Source organism: Lissotriton vulgaris, chromosome 1_2, assembly GCF_964263255.1.
Source record: "Lissotriton vulgaris chromosome 1_2, aLisVul1.2, whole genome shotgun sequence".
In the NCBI taxonomy this organism is placed as follows: Eukaryota; Metazoa; Chordata; class Amphibia; order Caudata; family Salamandridae; genus Lissotriton; species Lissotriton vulgaris.
Window position 1 is genome coordinate 350,199,094 of NC_141686.1, and position 22,298 is coordinate 350,221,391.

Genomic DNA, 22,298 nt, shown 5'->3' on the forward strand with positions numbered 1-22,298 from the left:
AATGCAATAAAATTGGATATTCTACTATTAGGAGGATGTTAACAGGCTCGGTTATAATAGAATTATTTTTAAATAAGTTTGTGAAGTGAGCCACCCATGTTTCTTCATCAATGGCCACTTCAAACTTTGGGCGATTGTTGTCGATGAGATAAGGGGATCTAACAGTTCGCCAAAAGGCCTCGCTGTTTTTAGCAACAGCACTCGAGTAGAGATCTTCCCAAAGTTTCTGTTTTAATTCCTGTATTCTCAGTTTACGTGCCCTTCCGTATTGAGACCTAAGGAATTGAATCTGCCCCGCATCTCTATGTTTATTATGCAATGCGACTTTTAATTGAGTAAGGGCCGTGGTACAACTATGATTAAACGAGCCGTTCTTAATAAGGGTCTTGGGCGTCGATTTTGCAGTCAATAGTCCTTTGATTTTTTCTAGTATTTGACCGAAGTTAATTAAGACTTCATCGTGATTTACCGATAAGTCCAGACATTTAATAATATTGGGATATGCCACGTCAACCAGTTTCTTTGGGATTTCATTTGGATTAATTTTTCCCCATTTTAATGTATAGCCATTGTGTTTGCCCAAATCTATCTTGTTCTGGGCGAGGGTTTTTGCTATTACTATGTTTTGGGGTTTGTAATCACTTAGATTGATGTCCATCCTCAGAGCGAGGTGATCGCTCAATGAGTTTACAATGACCCGAAAAGCACTAGCTGTGTGCGACAGGCCTGGTGACAGGAAGATGTAATCAACTGTCGTTTGATGACCCCTGCCCACGTAGGTCGGATGGAGGGTGTTTTGGTCTGAGTTTAGGGTGTTAGCTATTACTAGGGCCAGATCAGAAAGCAGGTTGTTCAAGGCATTTCCCGCCTTAGTATGAGCAAAATGCACCAGTGGGGCATCAAATTCATCCACAATCCCACAGCAAGCTGATTTCGTCTGCGGGCAAGGATGAAGATTGAAATCACCGCCCCAAAGAAGATGAGTTATCTGTGACCGTCCTTCAGCCGGAAGGGTTGAATTAATCTCTCTTGAACATTACGTAGAAGGGTCAAAAATTGGTCATCCTCTAAATTATTATAGGAGTTGACCAAGAGAATTGTCTTCTTGTTCTCAAAAGAAAGAGAGAGAATTTGAAAATTTGGATCTGAGTGAACGTTAGGCACTTTTAAAAGTTTTAAGGTATTTGCAATATATGTTATTAGCCCTCCTTTGGGTCTGCCTATTGAGCTTCGTACGGCTGGAATGAAGTAAGTCTTATAGCCCAAGAGATGGAGCTCTGTTGTCGTCCATGTCTCTTGGAGACAAATTATTTTACATGGCTTCAAAAAATGAAGGGCCGTCCCATCCTCTACCCTTGGACGTAGGCCCGCCACGTTCCAGACAAGAATGGGTATTAGGAGAGTATCAGGTTTTGTACCTGCGGGTTCGGTGGTTATCGAGGGTGTACTTGTTTTTAGGGAACTCCAATTCCAGGGCGGCCAGCCACCGGAAACTCACAGAACGCCAACTATTTCTTATATGTATCCGCTCCGCTTACGCTATTCTCAAAAAATTATCTCGGGTTAGTAGATATCCATGGAGCCACAAAAACTCAGGCATGGGTAGTTCTAAATCCTACATCTGCAACTCGCCAGGATGGTGTAATTGTGCAGCATTGAAGATGTGGTTAAGAGATATCTGGTTTGTTACATTAATCCATTTATAAATGAGGTGTGAGGCTGTACAAGTGAGAGTCGGAGTTTGTTTCACATCTGTGAGTACACAATTGAATGGACTTTTTAAAGAGCAATTTTTTTGTGTGCATGTTTGTTGCAAACATTTGGCGTGTCTGTTGCAAGCATTTTGCCAAAGACAAGCCTGTCTGCTCCCAGGCACAACTGGCCACCACTGCTAGGACCAAAAGTCAGGTAGTAACCTCAATATTTCTCATATTCTGCATAAGACCTTAAGTCTTTCAGGTACACAGATTTTAGTATCTTCCCCATGTTTGTCTCGTTTTTAGAGGCCAATGGCGTGTATGCCAGCCACACATATAGAGTAATCTGGTACTCAACAGACCTCAGTTTGGACCAACAAACAATAAGACTATTCTACATCCTCAGATTGAGGAGTCGTTAAAAGCGGCTTTACTAAACACACCCTCCCTAAGGCAAAGATGAGGTGGAAATACTCAAATTATTAGAATCTCCTAAGACGGATATCCTGTTCTTAACTGAAACCTGTTTGTCAGAGGGATCTTCTCCAGATCTCCAGAAGCCATACCCGAAGATAACCAAAAGAGAACAAGCTCAGAGGAAAGAGTGAGATAGCAGCAATTATTCACCAGTGGATCCACACATCTCTTTTACAAATTACTCAAACTGAAGGGGTAGATCTGCTTTCCATTCTCAAGTTTCGAATTGATGACGACAACTCGGTCCCTGAAGATAATGAATTTGCTGATTTAATGATGTTGAATTTACACCAACACATTACATGCTCAGATCACATAAAACGAAATCCCTTAGATCTGATCTGGGCGTATAATTCAAATTGACTGAATATAATCATCCTTCCTTGCATTCAGTCCAATCAGTATTTGATCAGCGTTTGTATTTCGGTAGATTTTTCTAGCTTGATCCACAAGCAGGAAATGAAACCATACACACATGGCAATACATTAATACAGAGTCAGTGTTATCAACACTTTCAAACCCCTCCCCGCTCTTCCCATCAATTGAAGACATTCTCTCTAAAGAAAAATAATCCACTCTGTAGCTCAGACATGCTAGTGACCCACACCCCTCAAATCCAACAGCGTGTTATAAACCGCACCAGACCAGTGCCCTGGTACAAGCCAGAGTTAAAGGAGGCAAAACCTGCATTGCATCGACACTGGCGGGAAAGGGATGATGAAGAGAGCAAAATCACATTTTAAATTGAGCTTGAGGAATAGAAAGGCAAACCCGTTCCATGCAAAGTCCTCTTAATAGGCAAAAAAAATCTTAGCAGCAAATGAAAATTGTTTTTTGATATCCTGAATGATTAGTCGCCCCCAGATGAAATGAGAACTTCCCTGACTCCTGTCGAGGCATTCTGTGCCAATCTAAATACTTAACAGAAACATTCTTTAAAGATAGTATAAACAAATACAGCAGCAGTAATTCTGAAGTTGAGTCTGAAAATAACTCTACTCTCCTTATCCTTGTTTGAAGAAATAAACGGGCTTCATGAATTTATGATCAAGGTCAAATTCGGGTCACCAACTGACCCTTGCCCTCCAGCAGTCATGGAATCTCTGACCTCAACAATCAATGAAATGAAATGAAATGAAATTAAATTAGGCTTTTGTATAGCGCATGCTGTCACCCTACGGGTATCCTGGCGCTCAGACTTGAAAAGAATAGACCGGCACAGAGACCAGAAATAGCAGTAAGGGGAGTCTTAAGGATCTGACTTGGGGAAGAGCCAGGTTTTCAGGCCCTTCCTGAACTCCACCAGGGATCTGGCTTGTCTAATGTGCTGCGGCAGCCCATTCCATAGTTGGGCGGCTGCCGTGCTGAAGGCCCTTCCTCCCATCCTGGAGCGTCTAAATCTGGGAGTGGTCAGAAGGCCAGTACTAGAGGATAGGAGCTGCCTTATTGGAATATACCAGCTGAATTTCTCTTGTAAGGGGATAGGGCCTAAGTTGTGCGCCGCTCTGAATGAAATACAGAGTGATTTGGGGGCGCTAGAGGGCGCACACGCGGAATGGCTGCCTGACACTGCAGCTCCCGCACCTTGGCCATATATCCTTTGAATATCCATGACCACAGATGACCAGTACTGCTTCTGACCCGGCCACCCGACACACGGCACTGTCCTCTACCCTCGTTCCGGAGCCCGTCTCTATCCTACCCTCGGAAGCGGAGATCTCGCCGAGTGAAGTCGGACCGGTGAGGACCCAGGCTGATGCTGGACGTGGCGGCCGGCTGCGGGGATCTGCGAGAGGCCGGTGCTTGCCACGCGGCTCTGGGCCCCACCTGCCCCGGAGCTTGCGGACACTGTACGCACCCCGTTCTGCCTTCGGATCGCTGCGTGGCCGGGAGGTCTGCTACCTGGCTGCTGGTCCCCCGCGGCGTGCGGGCACAGGGGGTGCCCTCCTCGGAGGATTGACGGCGGGACCTCCGGTAAGATGTGCTGCCTGGCGGACCTGGGGCTTCCTATTGTTGTTCGCCGGAGGATACCGCCGCAGCCCCATGCGTGGTGAGTGGCGCTCTCCCCTGCGGTGCCTACCTACTGCTATTGCCCTGCGCCTGGCGCCTGCTGCGGCTGGGGCGGGCTGCGAGGCCCCGCACCGCTCCTGAACTGCCTTGCTTGGGCCCCGGTGCCTGCCGACCCGCCTGTTCATCCCCGAGTCCCTACGGGGGCCCCTTGGCACCTGCTGCCTCACTGCAACGCGGCCCTCCACTGCTCCTGATTGTGTTCCCGGTCGGGCCTGCTGGACACCTGTACCACCGCCTCCAGCGTGCTGCACTTTCTCTCCGCATACCCTGGCCTGGCATCGGGCCTACCTCGCCTGAGGGCCCTTGCGTTGCTGTGGCCCTGTCTGCATTTGTCGGGCCTGCCGGACACCTGTACCACCACTTCCAGAGCGCTGCACTTTTCTCTGCACGTCCTGGCCAGGCATCGGGCCTGCCTCCCCGGAGAGCCCTCGCACTGCTGCGGCCCTATCAGCCTTTACAGCCGCGAAACAGACAGCCTGGGCCTCTAGCCTGCCCCCTCCTGCCTGCCACCACTGGAGCTGCGTGTACTGCGTTGCCCTCCTGTACCGCGGCTGGACGCTCCTGCCCACAGTTGTTAGGAACGGGTTTCTCCATGCGTTGCTGCCTTCCTGACTGTCTGGTCCCGGCTGGAGCTACGCTGGTGCGACCTGGATGGTTGGTGGCGCCGATCTAGAGGCCCAAGATGGTTCGTCCCGAAAACCGCCAAACAAAGATCAGCTTTGACGGCGCCAAGAAATCTACGAAGGCAGTTCCAGCTGATCATAGCTCCGGCGCCGCTTCCACCTCCACTCTTTCCTCTCCGGCCAAGGAACTTGACCTGCACCATCTATTTCAGGAGATGCGACAGGGATTCGCGACCGTGGTAGAGAAGGTGGACGGTGTGACCGCTAGACTTGACGCTCTGGCCCACAGGGTGGATCGGCATGAGAAACGACTTGCGGCCACGGAGCAACGCATTTCTGATGCAGACGATGTCCCCTCCACTCATACAACACAGCTAGCTCGCATGGACAATCTTCTCAGGATTATTGCAGTGAAGAACGAAGATTTGGAAGCCCGTAGTCGACGCAACAACATCCGCGTCACGGGTATTCCGGAGTCCACCAACACGGGCAGGATGGAGCTCTACGTTGAAAAGATCCTCAAGGGATCCATAGGCGAGGATGCTTTTTCTCCACAGTTCATTGTTGAGCGTGCACATCGGTCCTTGGCTCCTGTCCCTAAGCCTGGCCTACCACCCCGGCCAATCATCGCCAAGCTGTTAAACTACCGTGACCGCGATGTGGCTCTGAGAGCTGCTCGCACTCAAAGAACCCTCCAATACGATGGCGTAACTTTTTCTATCTATCCGGATTTTACCCCCATGGTGCAGGAGGAACGGCGTAAATTTCTCCCCGTGAAGAAGAAATTACGTGAAGCGCAACTGGACTACGCCCTGCTCTACCCGGCGAAACTACGGATCACGCACCAGGGGAAGCAGCGTTTTTTCACAAACCCCCAAAAAGCCGAGGATTACTTGAAATCACTCCGTAGGGCCAGGGGTGGTGACCGTGCTGCTGCTGATGACTTGGGGGATGACGATCCTTCTGCTGCGGAGAACGACAACTGACCATAAACATTTATCTGAACTGCATCTCCGCCCACCTAGTGCGGGCCTGCTACCTCTTCATCCTGTTTGATCCGAGGTGGCCGCCTCCTGGATGGGACTTGGCGGTGTCTGGACACTTCTGTGGTAATGTATACCAGGATCCGCTTGCCTAGCCCTGGCCTCCACCGAGGGCGGTACAGTTTTTGGAGGCCAATGGCGGGTACAGCGGTTGTGCGCCCTCGATGTTGTTACCCCATCGGGTGTACCCCATAACGACTGTTGATATGTTAGACTTTGATGTTGGGGGAGGGGGAGGGGGGGGGGACTGAAGGAGGGACTGGATGGCTGCAGGCAAGTTTGGGGCGCTGCGGTGGGTGGGGGGGGGGTCTGTTGGGATGGGGGAGGTCTGCACACCGAGAATTGTTTTGGATTATGTCATTTCCTGTTGCACACATGGATTCGAGTCCTTTGAGAATGCCTGCATTGCTATGCGGGAGACATGATGTTATTTTACACCATACTACATGGCGGTTTCGGGGCCTCTAACGCAGCTACACTGCATGTCATGGAATGTCCGTGGGCTCAATAATGCTAGGAAATGTCGTGATGTTCTTGCCTACCTTACCAGACATAATGTACATGTTGCCATGCTCCAAGAAACTCACCTGTCGCCACAAGGGCGGACCACCTTTGCAGGTAAATGGGCTACTACCCGCACTTTCTCATCCTATTCTACATATGCCAGGGGGGTGGTCATCCTACTCCGGAACACTGTCCCGTTTCATAAATGCGGGGAACTGATAGATGGGGGAGGTCGTACGCTTTGCTCTGGGGGAGAATGGGTCACGACACTGTTACCTTTGTAAATTGCTACCCCCTAATGTGGACACGCCTACCTTCTTCACCACACTTTGCGGTAAAATCCTTGATGTGGGCTCCCGCCATATCATCTGGGGTGGGGACTTCAACCTGGCGTTGGTGCCCAGCGTGGACAGGGCTGATGGGGCTGCCCACTATAAACCTAAGGCACGAGAGGCCCTTGAGGGCATTATGGCTGAGGGGACCTTGGTGGACGTATGGCGGTCCCTGCACCAGAGCAGACAGGAGGGTACCCACTTCACTCCACAGACTGGCACCTGGGCGCGACTAGATTATTTCCTTGTCACCCCCGGCATGATATTTGGAGTCTCGACGGCCACGCACTTACCGAGGACATACTCTGACCATAGGCCAGTCCTGATGCATACTAGACTCCCGAGGTGGGACTGTCCTAGACCCCCTTGGCGCTTACAACCAGTGGCTCTGTTGGATGCCCTTTTCCGTTCTGAGCTGGGGGAGGAAATTGCGGACTTCTTTCCGAGGAACAAGGGGTCGGTCGACTCGGTGGAGCATATTTGGGAGGCCTTCAAGGTAACTGTCAGGGGATTCTGTATAACTAAAAGTTTTGGGGTCCTCCGGGACATACAGGCCACTATCCGTAAACTGCACGGGGAACTGCGAGCATTGGAGAATCGTATGGTCGAGGGGGATGACCCCGCATTACACGCAGAGTTCAGGGTCACACTGACCAAATACAAGGAGGAGGCGGACAGGGAGGCGAGATTCAAGGGGAAACACTGGCAGGCTCGGAGATATTGTGAGGGAGACCGCCCGGGTAAAGCGCTGGCAGTCTTGACTCTGGTTCCCCGCGATCGTAACACAATACTGGAGCTCACTGACACCCAGGGGCACACGATCAGGGACTCGGAGGCACTTCTTTCCACTTTCACTTCACATTATCACGATTTGTACACCACTACCGCTCCAGCAGAGATGCCCTACACTGACTATGGGAGTGCCGTAGCGCTCTGTTGGCTCAGTGACGGTGACAGGGCCTTCTTGGGGGCCCCGTTTGAGCTGGACGAAATTCGTGAAGCCATCATGTCCCTTAAAAATGGCAAGGCGCCCGGACTAGATGGTTTGCCGGCCGAATTTTATAAAACATATATTGACATAATGGCCCCAGTCCTTCGTGAGGTATATGAGGAATCACTTGCTGATGGCATTCTTCCAGGGTCCATGCGCGAAGTGGTCATCACCTCCCTCCTTAAAAGTGGTAAAGACCCCTGCTCCTGTGGTTCTTATCGTCCCCTTTCCCTCCTGAATTGCGACGTGAAGATATTAGCTAAGGTCCTAGCTACAAGGTTGTCCTTACTCATGACTACGATTGTCTTGCCAGATCAGTCGGGGTTTGTTCCCGGTCGTTCCACTTCTCATAACCTGCGCACCTTATTTTCGCTTCTCCGCACAGTTCATCCTGATCTCCCAGTCGCTGCAGTATTTTTGGACGCTTCTAAGGCCTTCGATTCGGTTGAATGGCCCTACTTGTTTTCAGTACTATCGAGTATAGGTTTCCCCAAGCTGTTCCTTTCCTGGATACAGCTCCTCTATACACGACCGAGAGTCCTTATCAACGGCAGCCTCTCTCACCCGATTGACGTTACGAGGGGCACGCGCCAGGGCTGTCCTCTGTCCCCCCCTCCTTTTTGCGATCGCAGTTGAGCCTCTTGCTTGTCGGCTCCGTCAGCTGCATCGGGAGAGTGCCGTGCAGTGCCTGCAGCGCCAGATAGATGTCTCCCTCTATGCGGACGACATCACCCTTTATGTTAAATATCCTCACCTTCATCTCAACCCTTTATTGAGGGAGTTTGTAGCTTTTGGGGGCATGTCAGGGATACACATAAATTGGTCTAAGTCCCAGCTCTTTCCCCTCACGCACTCTGTGGTTGACTTCCCCCTCGACTACCCTCTCGAATGGTGCCGTTCGGACCTTCGCTACTTAGGCATACAGATCTCGCGGATCGGGAGGAGACCCTTTGCTCCAATTACGGTGTAGCGATCACGTCCCTTACTGCCACGGTCGACCGCTGGATCACGTTGCCAATCTCCATGGCTGGTAGGGCGTCCCTCATCAAGATGGTTGTGTTGCCCCGCTTTCTGTACCTATTTCTCAATATCCCGTATTACTCGGGCGCTTTCTTTTTCAAGACCCTGAGATCGGAGCTCTGTCGCTTGTTTTGGGGAGGCAAGGCCCCGCGGCTGAAATGGTCCACACTGATCCTGCCCTACGAGGCCGGAGGATTTGATGTCCCCGACCTTGAAGCCTACTACCTTTGCGCGCAGGCCCACTTTGCTTTTCATTGGATGGCTCCCACGCCCTTCATGCCGCAACTAGTGGTGGAGGACTGGATCGTGCATCCCATGCTGCTTAATGGTCTACTTCATTGCCCGGAGTCGATGATCCAGACACCGCACACGTCGGTTTCTTGCACCCTGGACGCTTGGCGCCGTCTGGCCAGGAGACTCTCCTACTCTTTCCCTTACTCTCCCCTTCTCCCCCTGACATTTCACCCCTCGCTCGCGCTTCTGCAGGAACGTGGTTTCCAGCTGCTCTGCGGTCGATTACGTATTGTCACCTGGGGTGATCTTTTTGCGAATAAAGTATTCAAGTCGATGGACGTCTTCTTCGCCACTCATGTCCATTCCCCACTCGACGTATTTTACTACCTTCGCCTCCGGCAGGGGATGAAGCATATCCTTCCAGACTATAACCGTGAACCAGAGCCCCTGTCTCCACTACACTTTCTACTTAGCTCCCAGGATGGGGCACACTTGGTCTCCGGCCTCTACCGCCGACTCCGGTCGGACATTGGCCCCTTGAGGCAGGTGCTCGAGCGGCCTGGAATGCAGATTTACCTACCACTCTCACCGATGAGCAGTGGCGCTACTGCTGCACGCTCACTGCCAGGATATCGGCTAGCAGCAGGCTTAAGATGATCCACTACAGGTTCCTCCAACGGCTATATTATACTCCGGTCAAAAAACTCAGGTTCCACCTTGCTGATACCGACAAATGCGAGCGTTGTCATGCTGCTCATGGCGGCTTCCTGCACCTCGCTTGGGAGTGCCCGGCCGTGCGGGCATACTGGCAACAAGTGGTGGAGGCTCTCACCGTGATGACCAAGATTACCGTGGAAGTGGACCCGCTTATCGCTCTGCTGGGGCATACGTCGCACTTTCCAAAATCCAGTAGGAAATTCATCGACACTGCTTTGCTCTTGGCTAAACGACGTGTGGCATGTCGTTGGGGCCGTGGCAGGGCACCAAAGTTCAAGGACTGGCTCTCGGATATGACCTATTGCCAAGTCCAACACGTCACTTATTCCGAACTTCTACCGCTCCCAACTAGGCCCAAAGACATTTGGGAACCACTAGTTTCCTACTTGCTGCATCTGGATGACGATGATACGACTTCGAATTGACAACTGGGGGGTGACTGGCTGACCTGGACACCCGGGTGCTCAGAGACATGCGTCCCCAGTGCTTTCCTGTCCTGCTTCTCCGACCAATAGGGTGTCTCCCTCCTGACGCATGGCTTATTCCGATGCGACATCTAGTGTAAAAGGCTGTTTCTTTCCACGCCCCAATACGCATCACACTCCCGCCCTTTCCTCACGCCTACCACTACATTAGGTCATGATACACAGCCCTGGACTTATTGCTGGCTATGCTCAACGGTTGCCATGATCGCCACCACTGATCCGTATTGTGCTCTATGCTTGATATTCCATGAGCAATTATATGGAATCGTTCTTTTCCTTTCCTTTCTATTCGAACATGTGTATGGCCTCTCAGTGTTCCCTTTTTCTTTTCCTTTTCTTTTTTTTCTGTTTACTTTTTTGTTTTCTCATTCTGGTTACCTGTTTTGGGTTGATAAGAATTGGGGAGAAAACAATGAAAAATCTGTTCTACTGCTGTAAATCCTGAAGTGTACATGCCTCTCCCCCCCCTTTCCCTTTACCCTTCCTCACTCCTCCTCTTCCCTCAATCTCCCCCCCCCATCCTGCCCACCCCTTTTCCTTCTCCTCTCCCGCCAAACGCCCTCCCCCCATCTCATCCCAACACGGTTTATCGCCACCGGGCCTCCGGGATGCCGGTATCAAGGCTGTGTCTATCAATGTTGAAGCTTAACCTGTGTTACTATTACTCTCTCGCTGCCAGCCTCTGGGTTGTGGGCATACACAGCAGTGTAATTCCCTAATTATGCAATAAAGCAGTTTTGAACACCAAAAAAAATAAAATAAATACAGAGTGATTTGAAGTGTACCCTTTCCCTAATGGGCAGCCAGTGAAGGTCTTTTAACGCCAACATAGTAGAGGACCTACGTTTCCTATTCAGCACCATCTTTACCGCCTTGGACTGGACTCTCTGCAACCCCTGAAAGATGTATTGCGGTGCTCCCAAATACAGGGAGTTGCAGTAGTCCAGTCTGCTCAGCACTATATTCCTCACTACGAGGGCGCTCGTATCTTTGGGGAGAAGTGGGAGAATCTGACGCAGCATGCGCATCAAGGAGAGGCATACCGCCACAGTTTTATTGGCCTGAGATTCCATTTGGAAGTTGGTGTCCAGCAAGACTCCCAGGTTACGCACCGTTTTGGCTGGAGTCAAAGGGTTCCTCCTCCGGTGTAAGTCTGAACTCCCGAGGTAGTTGTTGGGACAGTCTGGCTGAGGGACAGTAAACCACCTCTGTCTTCCATCCATTAAATTGTAGGGAGTTATCCTTAAGCCATCCAGCTGTCTGCCGCATGCAATCCTGAAAAGTATCCATCGATATTGCCTGTTTCCCTTCCAGGGAAAGCACCAGCTGGGTGTCATCAGCGTAGTTAATCAGGTCAATAACGAAGGATTTAATTATGAGGAGCAGGGGCTGTCGGTAGATGTTAAACAAAACAGGGCTGATCGCGGAGCCCTACGGTACCCCATGTTGCACCGGAGACTTGCTGGAGGTAAAAGGAGCCATGGTCACCATCTGTTGTCGTCCCGATAGATAGGACACTAGCCATCTTGGGGCCTGCCCCGACACCCCTATCCTCTCAAACCTTTCCACCAGTATGGCATGGCTCACCGTGTCGAATGCGGCTGACATATCGAGCAGCACCAAAATGGTGTCGCTCCCATTGTCAGCTCGCACTCGCAGATTATCCAGAACGGTCGCCAAAGCAGTCTCTATGCTATGGCCTGGGCGGAACCCAAATTGGTCCCTGTCCAGCAGATGGTTATCCTCCAGATAGCAAGAGAGGCTTTTACTGACTAGTTTTTACAGAATTTTAATGGGATAGGGCAGGAGGGAGATGGGTCTAAAATGTGCTGGTGACGTGGGGTCTAATGAAGGTTTTTTTAGCAGAGGTGTTACTACTGCCAACTTCCATGCCTCAGGGACGGTGCCAGCTTCCAGTGAATCAATCAATCAGCATTTATAAAGTGCACCCCAAGGGTATTTGGGCGCTGAGGGTGCTGCGTCTCAGTCGAAAAGCGAGGTCTTGAGCAATCCCCTGCAGAGCGTTTTCATCAATTCAGCAGCTCAAGCTATCGCTCCAAGCGCGTTTCAAAATGTTGTAGAGCTCACGATACTGAAAAACCAGGGAGAAGTCCCGGATATAACCAAGAATTTTAGGGCAATACCTCTGCTCTCTTAACCTGCAAAAACTATTGGTCAGAGAACTGTCTTCAAGAGGTTCCAGGCTTTATAACTACACCAGCTCTCAGATAATTCTTAGCAATGGAATGTCACCTCACTATTCCAGGTTCAGAATATGATGCAATTTGATGATTACTTGATGAGTTTCAATCAGCTAAAACTGAATATTGAACAAAATGAGGTTGTAATTTGAAAGAATAAGACCAACGTTTGGAGCCAACTTTACTCTCCAACAAAAATGAGACTGTTACCGGAGCCTAAACCCACAGCTAAAAGCTTCTGAGTGATAATCGATAGCAATCTTAGCAAGAACCAGCAGATTGGAGCAGTAGGATCTAAATGTAGATTTATGCTGAAATTACTCAAGAGAATAACCCCACTCCTCCCACTTAAGGCAAGAAAAGCAATAGCGGTGGCCGCAGTCCTATCTAGATCTCATCATGTCAACCGAGTATATGTAAGAATGCCCAGTATCACCATTCATAGACTACAAGTAATTCACAGCGACGCAGCTTGTTTACTACATCATCTTCAGAGGTGGGCACACGCCACACCTATATTGAACTAGCATATCCCCTCTAAGACCCTCTGCCTCAGCCCTAAAGGGTCGAGAGGTCTAGCCCCTCACTTCATTGCAAACCAGGAGGAAATGCATACACCCGTACAAAACCAGAGATCGCCTCACTTGAATTTACTTTCTATTCCAAAATTACAGAGGATCAGATCAGGTGGACGCAGCTTTGGTACAAGCTCCTTCCATTCGGATCTTTCTCCCGGCTAAATCCATTTGAATCTAACTTCAAGTGTTTTCCCAGAAATCTGACAACCCACAAACCTATTCATGCTCGATTCTTCCGGGTATGAATGGTTGTCTCCTCTTTTATGTATTTCTGATTCAGTTCCAAGAAACCCCAGGTTGAACATGCTCTCTATATATGCAATGACATAACACGTGTTTTGTAGATCCTGTAGAAGTTTGGTATGTTGGCGTGTGCTTCAGTCACTGAACTGAATATTGCAAAAGAGAGGTGTACAGTGCAAGTGAGGATGTTAGCGCAGTCTTGTCTGCCAGGATATTATAAACCTTCGATTGCTGTAAGGCTGTTACAGTATTCAATTTTTGTGGTAGCACAGTGTACAATTTGAGCAGACCAGGAACAGACATAGTGTTGGAAACATTTCAAATCCGTGCCTTTCATAATATATGAACTATGTTGCGGGTATTGTGACATTTTAATGATTCATTTTTGTCTGGTTTTAGAAATAAGCGATGTTCTCATCACACTGGGGTTGGTGAGATAGGAAGGAGTATTTTGACCTAACTGTCCTGTGATAACGTGTTGTCTTTTCTCTTGTCCTCTCCTCTGCAGACATTGAGACTTGAACATCAATTTACCAGAATGGGCAGAAGACGGGCTCCAGGAAAGAAAGTGACAGCGCAGTGTTCACGTGAATCCGTAAGAGCCAGAGTCCCATCTTTACCTCTTCATGACGTCTCAACTTCAAGATCCCGAAATGATGCTCAGAGGGACCAGGACCTGGAACCGATTTCGGAGAACCTGCCCCACATTATCCTTCTATCCATGCTGGAGGAGTTGGAAGCCAAACTGGATAACTTGCTGAATACTGTGGAAGACGTACCTTCTAGAGTCGCTGGGCTGATTAAGAAAATCTGGATAGAAAAGGATCAAGGTTACCTAGATAATGGTGTAGTGTCTTTGGAGATGATCGGTCCGGCGAGCATTAGAGATTGTGCTGTTAGCCGGTCTCCTGCGACACCTCAACTGGACAGGCCAGGGGATCCGAGCTTGTGTCTTCAGCCGGTGTTCTCTGATGGGCATGCACCAAAGCAGGACTGTACCCTCTCCACGCCAATGTTTCCAGATCGACATCACCCACAGCAGGACCCGTGGGTGCAACCTGGGTTTCCATGTAGAAATGGAGTACAGCAGGATTGTCCTCTATCCCGGTGCCCTCAGACAGATCTTCCATGCAGATCACAGGAGGCAAAGCTATGTCTTCACTCGGAATTTGTTGATGGGCAGACACTACAGCAAGACCAGAGCGTACAGACGGCGTTCCCAGAAGAGTGGAAGCCAGATGAGCCCCTGAAGCAAGAACCATCCCCATTGTCTACTAATAGCTGGGACCAGCAACAGAACCTCTACCCACACCCACTATTTCCTGAAGGACACGAACCACAGCCAAACCACCGTATACAACCCACGCTACCAGATGGGAACGGACCTGATGATCCCTTGGAGGAAGAATTGATGTGTTTTGATTTCCAAGATCCCCAGGAGAATCGCAGCCTACAACCCATGTCACCAGATGGGATGTCATCAGACGAACACTTAGAGTCTGGACTATTGTCCTTTGATAATTTGGGGTCACAACAAACCCAGCGCCTACAGCAACACTTATGCTTGAAGCAGGAACTTCCTTATGCGCAGGGTCCAAACGTGAACTACGAGCTAGAATCTATGCACCCTGAAGCACAGGAACCAGATCAGAACGACACGCTAGAACAGACCTGTGCAGATGCACATGGTTCATATCAAAAGTACAAGCTAGAACCACTGCACACTGTGGCACAGGACCGAGAGCTAGAGTCAGTGCTTCCTGAAGCACAGAAACCAGATCAGAACGACAAGCTCGAACAGACCTGTGCAGATGCACATGGTTCAGATCAAAAGTACAAGCTAGAACCTTCCTGTACTGATGCAGAGGGTTCAGATCAGAACTACATACTCGAACCACTGCACCCTGAATCACAGCATCAACATCAGTACTGCAAGGCAGAACTGCTCGGTCCTGATGAGCGGGGTCAGTCTGTACCTCCATCATTCCTAGGACTGGATACACATACTGCAGATGAAGACTCAATGGAGAGAGGAAATACAAAATCACATTTATTGCTGTTCGAAGCTACCCCAGGTATGTGTTTCACTATAAATGGACTCTTGGAGTGCATACAATCACATGTAACCTCTTCAAAATGCGTATGGGCAGATTTTAGAGGGGAGGATTATGGTTTGGATGAAACCCACTGAGCGATCTGACCCCCAGAGTACGAGTACACAGGGTGCAGATGTTTCCCTGCATTCTCCTCCTCTGGTTCCACACAGGACTGCATCCTTCCTGTGCAGAAACAGGCCTGGTAATGGGACTCTGCATGAGACAAATAGGCCAGTAGCTCTTCTCGTTCCTTGTTCGTCCCCATTCCAGGCTGAGGAACTGGAAATAGCGCAATTCATGGGAGGAATTACTGGCCAGAATCACACGTAATAGTCGGATGCAAGTGATGTGGTGTTCATTGAGAATAGCAGACATGTGCGGTCTGGAGAGGGAACTGTGTTTCTAGTTGCACAGTTACATTGGGTAAGACGCAGTCATCTCCAGTTCCTGATATAAAAATCCGAGTCTGTATTCGGCCTCAACAGCAGGGCCGACCAGGGATGTTGTTGTAACTGCAGGGTTCTCCAGGAGTGCACACCACCTCATGATAGACAGATACACAAAGGTTTTGGAACTCTGAGGTGACTTGCAATAATCTTATTATATGCACCAGGTGGTACTTTATCCCGTATAATACATGGTCACACCATCACCTTCCCCACAAACCTTGGTGCGTAGCTCCTACATATGCAGCAGCTAACATGTTTGCAAACATGAAGAATGAACTTTAAACCTCTTGGGCAAAAGTAAAAATAAAAACTGTTAGATATTTGTTGCAAAAAGATGTTAGAATCAGTTCAATAAAAGTCCATTAAAAAGAAAAAGCTGCAGGAGGGGGCGTGGCTTAGCAAGCCACGATGGCGGCTGTGTCCTGCTGAGGCTCCGCGATCGGGCTAGCTTCCTGCCCAGTTCCTGAGATCGCCGGGAGCCTCAGCTTACCGGAAAAAACACCTGGGATTCCCCCGCGCACTGGGGCGCCATTCAGACAAACTCCGAAAGCGGCAGGAGAACGACACGGACTGACTCATCTAGCGCCGGAGTCGAGCGCCGCAACTCAAAATGGCGGGCGCGGCTCCGTCCTGCGGGCACATACGCCGCCGAGAGCCGACCCGGTGACCGACGACCCCGAGGGACGGGACCAGCGGACCCCTGCGAAGGGTCCCGGAGCAACAGTGGAACCGGCCCCCAGGAGTGTGCACCGGACGGCGCCCTCTCTCGTTCCAGCACCCCGGCGCGCAAGATGGCGGCCGCCGCACCGGGGCTCCGCTGCACCGACACTGTTGCCTCACCGGGAGCCTGATCATCCTCCGGCATCGGCCGACCTACCACCGCGAGGTGCGGAGAGCCGACGGACGCGCTGCCAGCGCGGTGGTGTGCCATTCAATGGCCCGCAACCTACCAACGAGGGCGGTGAGTGCCCATCTCTTCCCCTCCTCCCCCAAGGATCTTGGTCCCGGCAGCCCCCCCCCTACCTCCTCGGGGCTCCGTATGAAGAGGCGGCACACGCCGCCGGCTGACCCGGGGATCCAGGGCGCTCCCACCGCCTTGCGCCGATCGACGGACCCGAGCGCCTGACCCCAAGATGGCGCCCACAGAGGCCTAGGCGCCGGGAGTAGCGCGAGCCTCGCCACAGGAGCAGGGGTGCCCCCCCCCGAACTCGAGACACTGCAGCTGCCGTCCGCTGCCCCGGAACCCCCTCGGATTCACACCACCTGACCTCTGGCCGGTATTGACACTGTGCCACACGCCGGGGGGGCCCGCAAGGCCTTCTGACACCGAGACTATCGGCCCCGGCGGCCGCGGACCGCCTTTGCCGCCCTGAACTGGTGGAAGCTTCCTGGGACGGGGGGGAGCCGCCCCGGAGCCGGTGGGGACAGGAGAGACCAGCTGACACTGAACTGCCCCTAACCCAGCTACGTCGACCTGCTGTTCCCGGAGTGCACGGAGGCCTGGTGGCACACTTGACGGCACCTATGGGGAAACCGAAGGCCTCGCAGGTGACGGCTGTCCCTGAAACGGCCGTTGAAAAGATGCCACACACCAGGACGTGGACGCAAGCCAATGCGTCGCAAACAGACCCTACGCTGACGGCAAAATTGGACCAGGTGTTGGCGGCGATCGAAATGTCTCGCCTTTCAATGGAAGAGAGATTGGGCGCCCTGACGACGGACATTAGCTTGATCCGCGATGAACATCGTAAGCTGGCGGACAGGGTGAAGGAAGGAGAACGAACCGTGACCGAATTACAACCCGTGGTGAAGATGCAAGAGGAAGACATGAGAGAGGTCCTACGCCGCGTGGAGGCCCTAGAAGAACGCACTGTGGACTTAGAAGGACGCTCGAGAAGATGTAACAACCGCGTCCTGGGCCTGCCGGAAGGGGTTGAAAATTCAGATCCTCTGACCTATATGGAATCCTGGACCAGATCTTTCACCCCGGAGAGTGAGCGATCGCCGTACTTCTCCATCGAAAGGGCCCACAGAGTCCCGGCCCGGGCACCCAAACCCGGCCTCCCTCCACGACCCATGCTAGCTAAATTCCTGCACTTCCGAGACCGGGATGCGGTGCTCCGTGCGGCCCGGACAGTGGGTCCCCTGCAGGTGGAGGATCAACATGTTATGGTGTTCCCAGACTACGCCCGGGAGGTCCAGCAGCGGCGATCCACCTTTCTGGAAGTCAAAAGGCGCCTTCGTGCTAACGATCTGCAATACTGCTTGCTATTCCCGGCCCGCCTTAAGGTGCTACACAATGGGAAAGCCCTCTTCTTCACTACGGCGGCGGAAGCACAAGATTGGACTGAATTCCACTGCCCACTAATCCCTAAACCCGGACCCCAGAGGACACGCAACAACGACTCCAGGCGATCTAGAAGACGGGGTGCGAGCCGTGCCCGATCTGGCCGCCCCAAAAGCCAGGCGTCCTCCCCCACGGGTTCACCCGATCTCACGCAAATCATGCAAGAGCGACGAGACGCCCTACGAGCGGTGACCGAACTACACACGTCACCCCCAGCATCGGACCTGGAAGGTCACCCGCACCTGTTCACCCCAGACAAAGACCGAGACAGCGATGGAACGATGTCGGGATTTGGCCCAATCTCTTCCCCCCTCCTGGCGGCGCCTACACTGGACGCTACCCTGGCCGGCAAACCTAACACCTCTTCATGAACAATGAACTATCGATTACTGTATCCTTCTAATGGTTGCCCACTGTAGTGCGCGACGTCTAGGAGCCTAGACTGCTTTGCCTGATTATTGTATGCGCTACCGAGCGATGGACTCTTCTCCTTCAAGAGCCCGACCCGCGCACAGGCCCATCAGCGACACATGCTGCCACCCTGTTACCTGTTGTATTTCTCCCCTAGTGGGACACTAGTTTGGATATGCCACCTCCGGTGATATATCCTCAGTATTGGGACTGTTGCCCACCCAAGGTTCTACTTGTTGTTCATCCCCTTAGTCCCTCCCCTACGATTGTGGAAGCTTGGCGCGCAGAAATACACGTGCTACATACACACTGGCGGCCCTCGGGTACTATAGGGGGGCCCTCATCCTTACCACGACACCCCAAGAATGGCAGTCCCACGCTCAGACATTAACGTCCTTACATTGAACGTACGGGGCCTACACACGCCCAGCAAACGATACTCTGTTTACGCCTACATTAGATGCATGTCAGCCAATATTGCACTTCTACAGGAGACACACATAAACGCTACCGAACTCACTCGCCTACAGTCTAAATGGCGAGGGACCTTCTGTGCCACACAATACTCAGCGTTTGCACGCGGCGCGTTAATCTGGGTCAGGCCGGGTACTCCCTTCCGGGTGCTCCGACGGGTGGTAGACAAAGAGGGCAGGTATGCGCTTCTGGAGAGAATACTGGACGGGCAGGGAATACTCCTGGGCAGCATCTACGCCCCTAACACAGACCAGGATAAATTCTGGGATCACCTCACGGGCGTTTTAGCCCAGTTCACTACTGTCCCATGGGTACTAGGAGGCGACTTTAACTGCACATTGGACCCTACCCTGGACCGCTCACATCCTCCCCCCGCACATTCCCCGGCCCCCCGGCAGGCAGAGCTCTTTAGGACATGGGCCACATATTGGGCGCTCACTGACGCATGGCGACACCTACACCCACTGGCTCACATTTACTACTTCCACTCGATCCCACAATTCAATTCAATTCAATTCAAATGATTTATATACCGCGCTACATACCCAGAGGGTCTCAAGGCGCTTGGAGAAGGGTGGGGAATTACTTGTCGAATATCCAGGTTTTAAGTTGCTTTCTGAATGCTAGGTGGTTCTGAGTGAGGCGAAGGTGAGTGGGAAGTGAGTTCCAGGTTTTGGCTGCCAGGTAGGAGAAGGATCTTCCTCCCATGGTGGTTTTGTTGATGCGAGTTACAGCAGCAAGGGCTTGGTGGGAGGAGCGTAGCTGGCGGGAGGGGGTGTAGAAGTAAAGTCGTGTGTTGAGGCATTCGGGTCCAAGTTCGTAAAGTGCTTTGTGTGCGTGGGTTAGGAGGCGGAATGTTATCCTCTTATTGACGGGGAGCCAGTGGAGGTTATTCAGGTGACCAGAAATGTGGTCTTTACGCGGAATGTCTAGTATGAGTCTGGCTGATGCGTTCTGGATGCGTTGGAGTTTTTTCTGAAGTTTTGCGGTGGTACCGGCGTATAGGGTGTTTCCGTAGTCCAAGCGGCTTGTAACCAGTGCGTGGGTGACCGTTTTTCTAGTTTCGGTGGGGATCCAGCGAAATGTTTTTTTGAGCATGCGAAGGATGTTGAAGCAAGATGATGAAACAGCGTTGACCTGTCTGGTCATCGAGAGTAAGGAGTCCAGAATGACTCCCAGGTTCCGTGCGTGGTCCGTCGGGATTTATTTTATTTATAATTTATATTTATAACAGCATTTGTAAAGCGCGAACGAAGGCCCTTGGGCATCTCGGCGCTAAGTTACTGCGGTGTTTAACCAACAAGGGGGGCTGATGTTCATTGATTAAAAAGCCAGGTTTTAAGTTGTTTACGGAAAGACCAGAGGGAGGTGCTGGTCTTAATTGAGTGAGGCAGTGTGTTCCACAGTTTCGGTGCGGCTACGAGAAATCTTCTGTCACCCCAGTTGACAGATTTGGTTCGGGGGACCACCAATTCAGAGGAACTGGATGAGCGCAGTGTTCTGGAAGGGCAGTAGGGGACTAGGTTCTGGGTGAAAAACACGGGTCAGCATTATGTAAAGCCTTGTAAACCAGGCACAGAGACTTGAACTTAATCCTCATCTTCACCGGTAGCCAGTGAAGCTGTCTTATGGTGGGTGACACCGGTTGGTATTTGGGAATTCGCCCTAGGAGCCTGGCGGCTGCATTCTGAATAGCCTGCATTTTCGATAGCACTCTCTCCTGGGCACCTAGGAACAAAGCGTTGCAATAGTCCAGGGTGGACAGGACCAGGGAGCTCACCAATGTTTTGCCGGCGTTTTCGGGTAAGAAGGGCAGAATTTTCTTAATAAGCCTTAATTTGTGAAAGGCTGAGGAGGAAATCTGGTTTGCATGTGGTAAAAAGTTCAGACGGTTGTCGAACAATACTCCCAGGTTCCTCACCTTGTTGACCAGGTCTGGGGGCTGGCCCATGGATGATGGCCACCAGAGGGGGGACAACTTCGGGGATAGATTGCCGAAAATTACAACTTCCGATTTATCAGAGTTTAATTTCAGGCAATTGTGTGCCATCCAGCTCCCAATTGCCAGCATGCCCTGATTGAACTTGTTGGCTATTTGAAGCCCGTCATTCTTGACGGCGAGGGCCAATTGGGTGTCATCTGCGTAGGAGGTAAGGCTCATCCCGTGTGCCCTGATGACTTTGGCGAGGTCCGACACATAAATGTTGAATAGTGTCGGACTTAGGGATGAGCCTTGGGGAACTCCACATGGCAGTGACAGGGGGCGTCTACAGACTACCTGGGCCGGATCCTCTCGGATCATGACGCTCACATTATACGTCTAACCTGGCGCCCCCCCACCCACCGGTCCCCACCTGGCGCCTCCCTAGGGATTGCCTGACCGACCCAGTATTCAGAGACACACACAAAACCAGCATACAGGACTGCTTCACACATAACGCGAACACGGCGTCGTCGGTACTAGTGGAGTGGGACGCGTTTAAGGTGGTGGCTAGAGGAGAATGCATCAAACAGGTGGTGGGGGTTCGCCGCACCTTGGAGCGGAAACTCCTAACCTCGGAGCAGGCTCTGGCCGCACTCACTAAACGGCCTGACCACTCGGAGGAGCACGCTGTACTCACGGCCGAGGCTAAGACGGAATACCAGGCCGCCTGCGCTGACCTCCGGAAGTACAATTTTAGGGCTTACGCCTCTAGAGTGCATAAGGACAGGGACAAAGCCGGGGCGCTGCTGGCTTGGATGGCAAGGCAGGACACCGAAATCAAGCCAATCACGGATATTATCAACCCGGACGGTGTGCTGGTGTGCTCACAGGCCGAGATTCTTCTGGCGTTCCAGCGTCATTATACACAAGTGTACGGGACCCCGACCCAGTACTCCCCATCTTCTGTAGACAATTTTCTAGACCCTCTGACTTTACCCACAATATCAGACGTCGACAAGCGCTCCCTCGACGCCAAGATTGTCCCGTCTGACATCACCCAGGCGATACGGGCCATGTCTCGTAATAAAGCGCCGGGGTTGGCCGGCTTCCCACTAGAATACTATTCGACATTCTCCCCCCTAGTGGTCCCCCGTCTGTCACGGGTGTTTGGGGCATCTCTTCATCTAGGTAGGTTACCCCAGTCACTGCGGGAATCCGTGATCGTCACCTTTCCCAAACCCCACAGAGATCCACTTCACATGGGGTTGTATCGCCCCATCACGCTCCTGTCGGCCGACTGTAAGATCCTGGGGAAAATCCTGGTGGATCGGTATGCGCAGATCATTCGCCCATTGGTCCACCCCGACCAATGCGGCTTTGT

The 22,298-nt window shown here is 51.7% G+C and overlaps 1 protein-coding gene across 1 annotated transcript in view; it reads left to right on the plus strand.

The window, feature by feature from the left end:
• LOC147736767 (uncharacterized) overlaps positions 1-22,298 on the plus strand; it is a 141,649-nt gene that overhangs the window by 31,117 nt on the left and 88,234 nt on the right. The window contains exon 2 of the mRNA XM_086952694.1: positions 13,725-15,291. Within this exon, the coding sequence (XP_086808820.1) occupies positions 13,755-15,291 (1,537 nt within the window). The 5' untranslated portion in view covers positions 13,725-13,754. The remainder of the gene's footprint in view (positions 1-13,724; positions 15,292-22,298) is intronic.